The sequence below is a fragment of the Ascaphus truei genome, chromosome 2, assembly GCF_040206685.1.
Source record: "Ascaphus truei isolate aAscTru1 chromosome 2, aAscTru1.hap1, whole genome shotgun sequence".
In the NCBI taxonomy this organism is placed as follows: Eukaryota; Metazoa; Chordata; class Amphibia; order Anura; family Ascaphidae; genus Ascaphus; species Ascaphus truei.
Genome location: NC_134484.1, coordinates 1,322,501 through 1,336,330, shown reverse-complemented (window position 1 = coordinate 1,336,330; position 13,830 = coordinate 1,322,501). Strand labels below are relative to the sequence as shown.

The following is a 13,830-nucleotide window of genomic DNA, read 5'->3' as shown; positions in this document are numbered from 1 at the left end:
TCGATCTGTGAGCGCGGGTACAGCTGGGTGAGGATGCCCCCCCCGGCGCACAGCGGTGCCCCCACCTGCACATAGATATCGCTCTGTGAGCGCGGGTACAGCTGGGTGAGGATGCCCCCCCCCAGCGCACAGCGGGGCCCCCACCTGCACATAGATATCGCTCTGTGAGCGCGGGTACAGCTGGGTGAGGATGCCCCCCCCCCCCGGCGCACAGCGGGCCCCCACCTGCACATAGATATCGATCTGTGAGCGCGGGTACAGCTGGGTGAGGATGCCCCCCCCCCCCAGCGCACAGCGGGGCCCCCACCTGCACATAGATATCGATCTGTGAGCGCGGGTACAGCTGGGTGAGGATGCCCCCCCCCCCCCCCGGCGCACAGCGGTGCCCCCACCTGCACATAGATATCGCTCTGTGAGCGCGGGTACAGCTGGGTGAGGATGCCCCCCCCCAGCGCACAGCGGTGCCCCCACCTGCACATAGATTTCGATCTGTGAGCGCGGGTACAGCTGGGTGAGGATGCCCCCCCCAGCGCACAGCGGAGCCCCCACCTGCACATAGATATCGCTCTGTGAGCGCGGGTACAGCTGGGTGAGGATGCCCCCCCCCCCCGGCGCACAGCGGTGCCCCCACCTGCACATAGATATCGCTCTGTGAGCGCGGGTACAGTTGCGTGAGGATGCCCCCCCCCCCCCCGGCGCACAGCGGTGCCCCCACCTGCACATAGATATCGCTCTGTGAGCGCGGGTACAGCTGCGTGAGGATGCCCCCCCCCCCCAGCGCACAGCGGAGCCCCCACCTGCACATAGATATCGCTCTGTGAGCGCGGGTACAGCTGCGTGAGGATGCCCCCCCCCCCAGCGCACAGCGGGCCCCCACCTGCACATAGATATCGCTCTGTGAGCGCGGGTACAGCTGCGTGAGGATGCCCCCCCCCCCCCCCCCCGGCGCACAGCGGGCCCCCACCTGCACATAGATATCGATCTGTGAGCGCGGGTACAGCTGGGTGAGGATGCCCCCCCCGGCGCACAGCGGTGCCCCCACCTGCACATAGATATCGCTCTGTGAGCGCGGGTACAGCTGGGTGAGGATGCCCCCCCCCAGCGCACAGCGGGGCCCCCAACTGCACATAGATATCGCTCTGTGAGCGCGGGTACAGCTGGGTGAGGATGCCCCCCCCCCGGCGCACAGCGGGCCCCCACCTGCACATAGATATCGATCTGTGAGCGCGGGTACAGCTGGGTGAGGATGCCCCCCCCCAGCGCACAGCGGGCCCCCACCTGCACATAGATATCGCTCTGTGAGCGCGGGTACAGCTGCGTGAGGATGCCCCCCCCCCCCCCCGGCGCACAGCGGGGCCCCCACCTGCACATAGATATCGCTCTGTGAGCGCGGGTACAGCTGGGTGAGGATGCCCCCCCCCCAGCGCACAGCGGTGCCCCCACCTGCACATAGATATCGCTCTGTGAGCGCGGGTACAGCTGGGTGAGGATGCCCCCCCCCCAGCGCACAGCGGTGCCCCCACCTGCACATAGATATCGCTCTGTGAGCGCGGGTACAGCTGCGTGAGGATGCCCCCCCCCCGGCGCACAGCGGGCCCCCACCTGCACATAGATATCGATCTGTGAGCGCGGGTACAGCTGGGTGAGGATGCCCCCCCCCCGGCGCACAGCGGGCCCCCACCTGCACATAGATATCGATCTGTGAGCGCGGGTACAGCTGGGTGAGGATGCCCCCCCCGGCGCACAGCGGAGCCCCCACCTGCACATAGATATCAATCTGTGAGCGCGGGTACAGCTGGGTGAGGATGCCCCCCCCCCGGCGCACAGCGGTGCCCCCACCTGCACATAGATATCGATCTGTGAGCGCGGGTACAGCTGGGTGAGGATGCCCCCCCCCCGGCGCACAGCGGTGCCCCCACCTGCACATAGATATCGATCTGTGAGCGCGGGTACAGTTGGGTGAGGATGGCCGCCTCGAAGGTCTGCTTCAGGTGCAGGGTCATCTCTGTGGACTTGCGGTCTCCGTGCGGCCGCCGCTTCCTCTCGCCCGTGCTGAAGGTCGCCATGCTGTACTGGCAGTTCACCACGGCGCGGTCGTGGAGGGTCTTACTGCGCGAGCCACGGATCTGGGGGTGGCACGACGGACGCCATTACCTCTACTTATCCCAACCCCCTCGCATTACTCTCCCCCCATGTAAGAGAGGGGTGGGGGATACAGGGGGAGGATACACAGGGCGGGATTGTAATAGGGAGTACCCACGGGGCGATTTTACGGGTGGATACATCCCTGTGGCAGGGGGATGCACACAGGAGGGGGGGGGATAGCACACAGGAGGGGGGGGGCAGCACACAGGAGGGGGGGGGGCAGCACACAGGAGGGGGGGGGCAGCACACAGGAGGGGGGGGGCAGCACACAGGAGGGGGGGGGCAGCACACAGGAGGGGGGGGGCAGCACACAGGAGGGGGGGGGCAGCACACAGGAGGGGGGGGCAGCACACAGGAGGGGGGGGGGCAGCACACAGGAGGGGGGGGGCAGCACACAGGAGGGGGGGGGCAGCACACAGGAGGGGGGGGCAGCACACAGGAGGGGGGGGGTAAGCACACAGGAGGGGGGGGTAAGCACACAGGAGGGGGGGGGTAAGCACACAGGAGGGGGGGGTTAGCACACAGGAGGGGGGGGTAAGCACACAGGAGGGGGGGGTAAGCACACAGGAGGGGGGGTAAGCACACAGGAGGGGGGGGGGTAAGCACACAGGAGGGGGGGGTAAGCACACAGGAGGGGGGGGTAAGCACACAGGAGGGGGGGTAAGCACACAGGAGGGGGGGGTAAGCACACAGGAGGGGGGGCAGTGAGGGGGGCGCAGCACACAGGAGGGGGGCGCAGCACACAGGAGGGGGGCGCAGCACACAGGAGGGGGGCGCAGCACACAGGAGGGGGGCGCAGCACACAGGAGGGGGGCGCAGCACACAGGAGGGGGGCGCAGCACACAGGAGGGGGGCGCAGCACACAGGAGGGGGGCAGGAGGGGGGGTGTAGCACACAGGAGGGGGCAAGAGGGGGGGTGCAGCACACAAGAGGGGGCAGTAAGGGGTGCAGGACACAGGAGGGGGCAGTAGGGGGGGTGCAGCACACAGGAGGGGGCAGTAAGGGGTGCAGCACACAGGAGGGGGCAGTAAGGGGTGCAGGACACAGGAGGGGGCATTAGGGGGGGGGGGGCAGCACACAGGAGGGGGCAGTAAGGGGTGCAGGACACAGGAGGGAGCAGTAGGGGGGTGCAGCACACAGAAGGGGGGTTCCCTGGCCCCCTCACCTCATGCGGTCCGTACACCACCGCCAGCGCCTTGGTGTTGCCCTGCTCGATATAAGCGGAGCCGTCCGCCTGAGCAAACACCCCCATGCGGGCCTGGATCTTCCGCAGCTCCCCGGCCTTCCTCCCGTCCACCCGGTAACCCTGATCGGACAGCAGCTCCACACCCGCCATGGCAGCACACGTGCGCCACCGCCGCGCCGGACTACAACTCCCGTCAGGCCGAGCGCTGGCAGCCAACGTCACTTCCGGACTCAGCAGCGGAGAGGATGGAGAGAACTACATCTCCCAGCATGCCCTCCAGAGCACTCTGCGCAAAAGGGAACGTGGAATAAGAGCAGTGCTTCCTGGGAAATGTAGTTCCTGGGAGCGGCTCGGGCAGTTTCTCCTGCAGGAAGGCTGTGGGGTATATAAATGGGGCCGGTGTAGTTAAAGTAACTCCCAGTATCCCTGATTATAGTAATGTCTGTATTCCCCCCCCACTCTGAGGTTATAAAGCTGATATACAATTGCAGCACATGTACCCCCACCCTCTACAGGGGTGCACAAAGTTTTTAACTTGTCAACTAGTCAATTAGACTGTAAGCTCCTCGGGGCAGGGACTCCTCTTAATGTCTAAAGCACTTATTCCCATGATCTGTTATTTATATGATTACCACGTGTATTACTGCTGTGAAGCGCTATGTACATTAATGGCGCTATATCAATAAAGACACGCAGTACAATACAACTTGCGCCCCCCTCCTTGGCTCCGGGGTCAAATGACGTCATGGGGGGGGGTCATGTGACGTCACGTGACTCCGACGGTTACCATGGCGACGCATCGCTGAAGATCGGGTAAGTGAGGCTCCAGAGGTCATTCCCCACTAAAGCACACTTCTGTCCTCCCTGCCCAGGGACTGACACTCAGACAGGAGCATGGGGAAAGCACAGGGGTCTTTATTCAGCAGTCACTGCCCATCTTCCTTACAGCGGTGCATAGGGTCATCAGAGGATCCCAGGCCGGTCATCAGAGGATCCCAGGCCGGTCATCAGAGGATCCCAGGCCGGTCATCAGAGATCCCAGGCCGGTCATCAGAGGATCCCAGGCCGGTCATCAGAGATCCCAGGCCGGTCATCAGAGGATCCCAGGCCGGTCATCAGAGGATCCCAGGCCAGTCATCAGAGAATCCCAGGCCCCTGGGTTGTGTTGGTTCTTTTAGTGTGGAGCATTAGATCTTCTTGAGCCGGCCAGCCATGAGGGCCTGGCTGCCCTCTCTCTCCCACAGGGAGAAGATTCATGACTCACACCTCCACGCTGATGGAAGGGTGGAAGAGAACAAACTAAATTTGGCACTGCCTCTCTGAAGAACCAGAAGGGGAGGGCTCAATGTCTGTACCTATACCTGATAGGCTATACACAGGCCATGAGTCACCACTACACTTCTGTCACTCAGAGAGGAGCACGAAGGGGGGTCAAAAGACCACAGAATGGCCTGTCACAGCCTAGACTGCTAAGGACTTATGTGACAGGGGGAAAGACAGGTAGAATAGACTAACTATGTTACACTCTCCCCTGGATGGAACTTCCATGTCCTCACTGGAACTAAATTTACTGCACCATCTGTCAGTCTGGAACCTGCAAGGTAACAGCAATATACATACACATTATGCATGGTTACCCAAACACAGGCACAGACGAAAAGAGTACCCATCGCCCACTGACCACAGTGATGATAGACTAACTCTTGAACATAAGAGTATGGGGCGACTAGTTATAGTACTTGGGATCGGGTTTCTTGATGGTCCGTCCCTCTAGATCCTTAACCCAAACATAATATACTTTGGTTCCGCCAGTGACCTGGCGAACCTCCACCCTGTCTTTGAAGTCCCAGTGAGCCACTCCCTCATCACCGCACAGATGTGAGACTCGGTTATATGCTCTTTGTAACTGCTCTTGGACTGTAGATATTCTGTAACAGCCAACCTCAACCAATCACGCCGTTGTTCTTCTATCTCCTGCATGATTGGCTCTGGGACGTGTGGCCCTTCTCCCCTCCCCTGTGTGTGGCCCTTCTCCCCGACCCTATGTGTGGCCCTTCTCCCCTCCCCTGCGTGTGGCCCTTCTATGTATGGGGTGGGGGTGGTTGTAGGATTGGAGTTTGCATATGTATGGTGCTATTGTATGTTTTTATTTATATAGCGCCATTAATGTATGTAGCCTTCTTTCTACTGCTCTAGAGTGACTACGGGTACTGCACACACCTGTTGGCTCAAGGAGATCTGGGCCTCCGCTAGCTGGAAGCCTGTGGCAATAGTTATCTTATTGGCAGCGCCTCCACTTACCCAGGATCCCCATAGCGTAAGATTCCTCTGGGTAAGAACAATAGCAACACACATCAGATTGTAACTGTTTACTGTAATACTGATAAACCCTTATTGCATAGTTATGACGAGAACACATATAACACATTAACCAACTGTTTATAATATAACATGTAACGGCTGGACCCCCTTGTCTGACCCACCCAATCTCACATTGGCCCGTATGGTCTAACCGGTCCCCATTAGGCTAAGGCCCCGCTCCCAGAGTCAGCGCACCTGCACTGTAGACAGGCGGTGCGCTGAGATACACAGACCGCGATATGCGGTCTGTAGGGAGCGGGAGGTGGGCGGGAGTGGGAGGCTTGACAGGGAGGGGGGGCGTGGCTTGAGCGGAGGGACCCGCTACTCTCCCCCCCCTCCCTCCACGGACTCGGGCTGGAGCTGCTGAGGGTAACTTTAAACACACACACGCAGGCACTCATACACATACACACACACACACACAGGCACTCACGCACTCATACACACACGCGCGCACACACAGGCAGGCACTCACGCACTCATACACACACACACACACAGACAGAGGCAGGCACTCACGCACTCGGGCACACACATACACAGACAGGCACGCACGCACGCACTCAGACACACAGACAGGCACTCACCTGCTTTCACTCCACACTCCTCCCCGCTCCCCGAAGCCTCTCCTCCTCCCGAAGCCTCCCCTCCCCATTGGCTCACAGCCACACCACGTGACGCGTCAACGCTTGGAAACACCATTCTCTTGTGTCTCCTAGCGGCTGACGCGCCACAGCGTGTAGTCAGCTGTGCCGCCAGGGGGGACCGGGACCGGCTCGCGAGGATTCCCCTGCTGGTGGGGAACTCGCGACATGGCCGCCAACGAGCGCAGCGGGACCGAGGCCTTATGCAGTAGCATACACTTTACCAGCTACTTCACACAACTGCTGGTCAACCTACAATAACTGACAGTGTTGTGCCTTATATACTTCAGGAGGCAGGCCCATCCCTGATGTCACTATCCAGGGACTCAGAGCATACAGCCACTCTCCTCCATACATAGGGCACCTCACCAGGGTGTGAGGGAAAACCTCCATAACTACTGCTGGCATACCTGTACTTACCAGGACTTACTGCCAACAGAGAGGAAAGTAGTATACCATTATTATGCATGGCTATAAACACTAGTGGCTCGGCCACTCTCATAAGGAGAAATGTCACTGTCCCGTCACCGCGTGCCCCCACACCGTGTCCATATAACTAACGTTATGTCTATAGGCTCAGTCCTTTGGCCACTCCACTTAGTGTCCCCAAAGAGTGTTCCCTAAGGCGGGATCAGCGTTCAGTCCTTTGGCCACTCCACTTAGTGTCCCCAAAGAGTGTTCCCTAAGGCGGGATCAGCGCCTGGTGACTGGTGTTGGTGCACTTAGTAAATACCTCCCAGTCACTGGGGTGACCGGCAACAACTTCAAAGAGGATCCGTCGATCCAACGCAGCCTCCCACGATGCACGATGCACAGCAACCTGGTCCCAGACCACTGGCATCAATCACACCCCGCGACACTTGTCCCTATCCTCTATATAGTAAGGGCAAACGTCGCTCTCACTGCAGCACCACAAGCTAGGGTGGCTCAGGGAATATACTGGGGCCTGAGGGGGAATCTAACCTACGCAGGTGGGTCACGGACCCCCTGCGCCCACACTACCTTCCCCCATGCTCCTCCGGTGCCCTCTGACTAGCGTGACTCTCCCCCACGCTTCCATTTCCTGCCTCCCATAATTCCAGCCCTCCCATTCGCTCCCTGGCGTCAGGTGACTTCGCTAAGGCTCCTGGGAGTTGTAGTTACTGGCTGAGCCTCTTCCTTATTGGCCAGCCGTTCGCGCGCTTGCACTGCGCATGCGCGACCTCTCTCTGCTCTGACAGTGCTCCCTACTATTGTGCTACAACATGGCGGCGCCCTATGCTGTCGGGCCGCCGCGGAACCTTCCAACACTCCCTCTGGAGACGCGCTGCAGCGAAGGGAAAGCAACTAACACATCCCTACATGTACCTAGCGTGTCACAGCAGTAATACCCGTACATAGCGCGTCACAGCGGTAATACACGTACATAGCGCGTCACAGCGGTAATACATGTACATAGCGTGTCACAGCGGTAATACACGTACATAGCGTGTCACAGCAGTAATACCCGTACATAGCGCGTCACAGCGGTAATACACGTACATAGCGTGTCACAGCGGTAATACATGTACATAGCGTGTCACAGCAGTAATACCCGTACATAGCGCGTCACAGCGGTAATACACGTACATAGCGCGTCACAGCGGTAATACATGTACATAGCGCGTCACAGCGGTAATACACGTACATAGCGCGTCACAGCAGTAATACACGTACATAGCGCGTCACAGCAGTAATACACGTACATAGCGTGTCACAGCGGTAATACACGTCGGTAATACATGTACATAGCGCGTCACAGCGGTAATACACGTACATAGCGCGTCACAGCAGTAATACACGTACATAGCGCGTCACAGCAGTAATACACGTACATAGCGCGTCACAGCGGTAATACACGTACATAGCGCGTCACAGCAGTAATACACGTACATAGCGCGTCACAGCGGTAATACACGTACATAGCGCGTCACAGCAGTAATACACGTACATAGCGCGTCACAGCAGTAATACACGTACATAGCGCGTCACAGCGGTAATACACGTACATAGCGCGTCACAGCAGTAATACACGTACATAGCGCGTCACAGCAGTAATACACGTACATAGCGCGTCACAGCGGTAATACACGTACATAGCGCGTCACAGCGGTAATACACGTACATAGCGCGTCACAGCAGTAATACACGTACATAGCGCGTCACAGCAGTAATACACGTACATAGCGCGTCACAGCGGTAATACACGTACATAGCGCGTCACAGCGGTAATACACGTACATAGCGCGTCACAGCAGTAATACACGTACATAGCGCGTCACAGCAGTAATACACGTACATAGCGCGTCACAGCAGTAATACACGTACATAGCGCGTCACAGCAGTAATACACGTACATAGCGCGTCACAGCGGTAATACACGTACATAGCGCGTCACAGCAGTAATACACGTACATAGCGCGTCACAGCGGTAATACACGTACATAGCGCGTCACAGCGGTAATACACGTACATAGCGCGTCACAGCAGTAATACACGTACATAGCGCGTCACAGCAGTAATACACGTACATAGCGCGTCACAGCGGTAATACACGTACATAGCGCGTCACAGCGGTAATACACGTACATAGCGCGTCACAGCGGTAATACACGTACATAGCGCGTCACAGCGGTAATACACGTACATAGCGCGTCACAGCAGTAATACACGTACATAGCGCGTCACAGCAGTAATACACGTACATAGCGCGTCACAGCGGTAATACACGTACATAGCGCGTCACAGCAGTAATACAGGTACATAGCGCGTCACAGCAGTAATACACGTACATAGCGCGTCACAGCGGTAATACACGTACATAGCGCGTCACAGCGGTAATACAGGTACATAGCGCGTCACAGCGGTAATACACGTACATAGCGCGTCACAGCGGTAATACACGTACATAGCGCATCACAGCGGTAATACACGTACATAGCGCGTCACAGCGGTAATACACGTACATAGCGCGTCACAGCGGTAATACAGGTACATAGCGCGTCACAGCAGTAATACACGTACATAGCGCGTCACAGCGGTAATACACGTACATAGCGCGTCACAGCGGTAATACACGTACATAGCGCGTCACAGCAGTAATACAGGTACATAGCGCGTCACAGCGGTAATACACGTACATAGCGCGTCACAGCGGTAATACACGTACATAGCGCGTCACAGCGGTAATACACGTACATAGCGCGTCACAGCGGTAATACACGTACATAGCGCGTCACAGCGGTAATACAGGTACATAGCGCGTCACAGCGGTAATACACGTACATAGCGCGTCACAGCGGTAATACACGTACATAGCGCGTCACAGCGGTAATACAGGTACATAGCGCGTCACAGCGGTAATACACGTACATAGCGCGTCACAGCGGTAATACAGGTACATAGCGCGTCACAGCGGTAATACACGTACATAGCGCGTCACAGCGGTAATACACGTACATAGCGCGTCACAGCGGTAATACACGTACATAGCGCGTCACAGCGGTAATACACGTACATAGCGCGTCACAGCGGTAATACACGTACATAGCGCGTCACAGCAGTAATACAGGTACATAGCGCGTCACAGCAGTAATACACGTACATAGCGCGTCACAGCAGTAATACACGTACATAGCGCGTCACAGCAGTAATACACGTACATAGCGCGTCACAGCAGCCCATCCCTGATGTCACTATCCAGGGACTCAGAGCATACAGCCACTCTCCTCCATACATAGGGCACCTCACCAGGGTGTGAGGGAAAACCTCCATAACTACTGCTGGCATACCTGTACTTACCAGGACTTACTGCCAACAGAGAGGAAAGTAGTATACCATTATTATGCATGGCTATAAACACTAGTGGCTCGGCCACTCTCATAAGGAGAAATGTCACTGTCCCGTCACCGCGTGCCCCCACACCGTGTCCATATAACTAACGTTATGTCTATAGGCTCAGTCCTTTGGCCACTCCACTTAGTGTCCCCAAAGAGTGTTCCCTAAGGCGGGATCAGCGCCCAGTCCTTTGGCCACTCCACTTAGTGTCCCCAAAGAGTGTTCCCTAAGGCGGGATCAGCGCCCAGTCCTTTGGCCACTCCACTTAGTGTCCCCAAAGAGTGTTCCCTAAGGCGGGATCAGCGCTCAGTCCTTTGGCCACTCCACTTAGTGTCCCCAAAGAGTGTTCCCTAAGGCGGGATCAGCGCCCAGTCCTTTGGCCACTCCACTTAGTGTCCCCAAAGAGTGTTCCCTAAGGCGGGATCAGCGCTCAGTCCTTTGGCCACTCCACTTAGTGTCCCCAAAGAGTGTTCCCTAAGGCGGGATCAGCGCCCAGTCCTTTGGCCACTCCACTTAGTGTCCCCAAAGAGTGTTCCCTAAGGCGGGATCAGCGCCTGGTGACCGGTGTTGGTGCACTTTTAGTAAATACCTCCCAGTCACTGGGGTGACCGGCAACAACTTCAAAGAGGATCCGTCGATCCAACGCAGCCTCCCACGATGCACAGCAACCTGGTCCCAGACCACTGGCATCAATCACACCCCGCGACACTTGTCCCTATCCTCTATATAGTGAGGGCAAACGTCGCTCTCACTGCAGCACCACAAGCGAGGGTGGCTCAGGGAATATACTGGGGCCTGAGGGGGAATCTAACCTACGCAGGTGGGTCACGGACCCCCTGCGCCCACACTACCTTCCCCCTTGCTCCTCCGGTGCCCTCTGATTAGCGTGGCCTCTCCCCCACGCTTCCATTTCCTGCCTCCCATAATTCCAGCCCTCCCATTCGCTCCCTGGCGTCAGGTGACTTCGCTAAGGCTCCTGGGAGTTGTAGTTACTGGCTGAGCCTCTTCCTTATTGGCTAGCCGTTCGCGCGCTTGCACTGCGCATGCGCGACCTCTCTCTGCTCTGACAGTGCTCCCTACTATTGTGCTACAACATGGCGGCGCCCTATGCTGTCGGGCCGCCGCGGAACCTTCCAACACTCCCTCTGGAGACGCGCTGCAGCGAAGGGAAAGCAACTAACACATCCCTACATGTACCTAGCGTGTCACAGCAGTAATACCCGTACATAGCGCGTCACAGCGGTAATACACGTACATAGCGCGTCACAGCGGTAATACACGTACATAGCGCGTCACAGCGGTAATATACGTACATAGCGCGTCACAGCAGTAATACAGGTACATAGCGCGTCACAGCGGTAATACACGTACATAGCGCGTCACAGCAGTAATACACGTACATAGCGCGTCACAGCAGTAATACACGTACATAGCGCGTCACAGCAGTAATACACGTACATAGCGCGTCACAGCAGTAATACACGTACATAGCGCGTCACAGCAGTAATACACGTACATAGCGCGTCACAGCGGTAATACACGTACATAGCGCGTCACAGCAGTAATACACGTACATAGCGCGTCACAGCGGTAATACACGTACATAGCACGTCACAGCAGTAATACACGTACATAGCGCGTCACAGCAGTAATACACGTACATAGCGCGTCACAGCGGTAATACACGTACATAGCGCGTCACAGCAGTAATACACGTAAATAGCGCGTCACAGCAGTAATACACGTACATAGCGCGTCACAGCGGTAATACACGTACATAGCGCGTCACAGCGGTAATACACGTACATAGCGCGTCACAGCGGTAATACACGTACATAGCGCGTCACAGCGGTAATACACGTACATAGCGCGTCACAGCGGTAATACACGTACATAGCGCGTCACAGCAGTAATACACGTACATAGCGCGTCACAGCGGTAATACACGTACATAGCGCGTCACAGCAGTAATACACGTACATAGCGCGTCACAGCAGTAATACACGTACATAGCGCGTCACAGCAGTAATACACGTACATAGCGCGTCACAGCGGTAATACACGTACATAGCGCGTCACAGCAGTAATACACGTACATAGCGCGTCACAGCAGTAATACACGTACATAGCGCGTCACAGCAGTAATACACGTACATAGCGCGTCACAGCGGTAATATACGTACATAGCGCGTCACAGCAGTAATACAGGTACATAGCGCGTCACAGCGGTAATACACGTACATAGCGCGTCACAGCAGTAATACACGTACATAGCGCGTCACAGCAGTAATACAGGTACATAGCGCGTCACAGCGGTAATACACGTACATAGCGCGTCACAGCGGTAATACACGTACATAGCGCGTCACAGCGGTAATACACGTACATAGCGCGTCACAGCGGTAATACACGTACATAGCGCGTCACAGCGGTAATACACGTACATAGCGCGTCACAGCGGTAATACACGTACATAGCGCGTCACAGCAGTAATACACGTACATAGCGCGTCACAGCAGTAATACAGGTACATAGCGCGTCACAGCGGTAATACACGTACATAGCGCGTCACAGCGGTAATACACGTACATAGCGCGTCACAGCAGTAATACAGGTACATAGCGCGTCACAGCAGTAATACACGTACATAGCGCGTCACAGCAGTAATACACGTACATAGCGCGTCACAGCAGTAATACACGTACATAGCGCGTCACAGCAGTAATACACGTACATAGCGCGTCACAGCAGTAATACACGTACATAGCGCGTCACAGCAGTAATACACGTACATAGCGCGTCACAGCAGTAATACACGTACATAGCGCGTCACAGCAGTAATACAGGTACATAGCGCGTCACAGCAGTAATACACGTACATAGCGCGTCACAGCAGTAATACACGTACATAGCGCGTCACAGCGGTAATACACGTACATAGCGCGTCACAGCAGTAATACACGTACATAGCGCGTCACAGCGGTAATACACGTACATAGCGCGTCACAGCGGTAATACACGTACACAGCGCGTCACAGCAGTAATACACGTACACAGCGCGTCACAGCGGTAATACACGTACATAGCGCGTCACAGCAGTAATACACGTACATAGCGCGTCACAGCAGTAATACACGTACATAGCGCGTCACAGCAGTAATACACGTACATAGCGCGTCACAGCAGTAATACACGTACATAGCGCGTCACAGCAGTAATACACGTACATAGCGCGTCACAGCAGTAATACACGTACATAGCGCGTCACAGCAGTAATACAGGTACATAGCGCGTCACAGCGGTAATACAGGTACATAGCGCGTCACAGCAGTAATACACGTACATAGCGCGTCACAGCAGTAATACACGTACATAGCGCGTCACAGCGGTAATACAGGTACATAGCGCGTCACAGCAGTAATACACGTACATAGCGCGTCACAGCGGTAATACACGTACATAGCGCGTCACAGCGGTAATACACGTACATAGCGCGTCACAGCAGTAATACACGTACATAGCGCGTCACAGCAGTAATACAGGTACATAGCGCGTCACAGCGGTAATACACGTACATAGCGCGTCACAGCGGTAATACACGTGGTAATCATATAAATAACAGATAATATAAATAACAGA

At 56.4% G+C, this 13,830-nt stretch overlaps 1 protein-coding gene across 3 annotated transcripts in view; it reads right to left on the bottom strand.

Moving 5' to 3' along the window:
• EXOSC4 (exosome component 4) overlaps positions 1-13,830 on the bottom strand; it is a 38,655-nt gene that overhangs the window by 17,645 nt on the left and 7,180 nt on the right. For all 3 annotated transcript variants that reach the window (XR_012790599.1, XM_075580909.1, XM_075580921.1), the window contains exons 2-3: positions 3,311-3,706; positions 1,920-2,126 (exon numbers count right to left, since the gene is read on the bottom strand). Coding sequence is in view for 2 of the 3 variants with exons in the window: in XM_075580909.1 (XP_075437024.1) it covers positions 1,920-2,126; positions 3,311-3,481 (378 nt within the window). In the remaining variant the exon portion in view is untranslated. The remainder of the gene's footprint in view (positions 1-1,919; positions 2,127-3,310; positions 3,707-13,830) is intronic.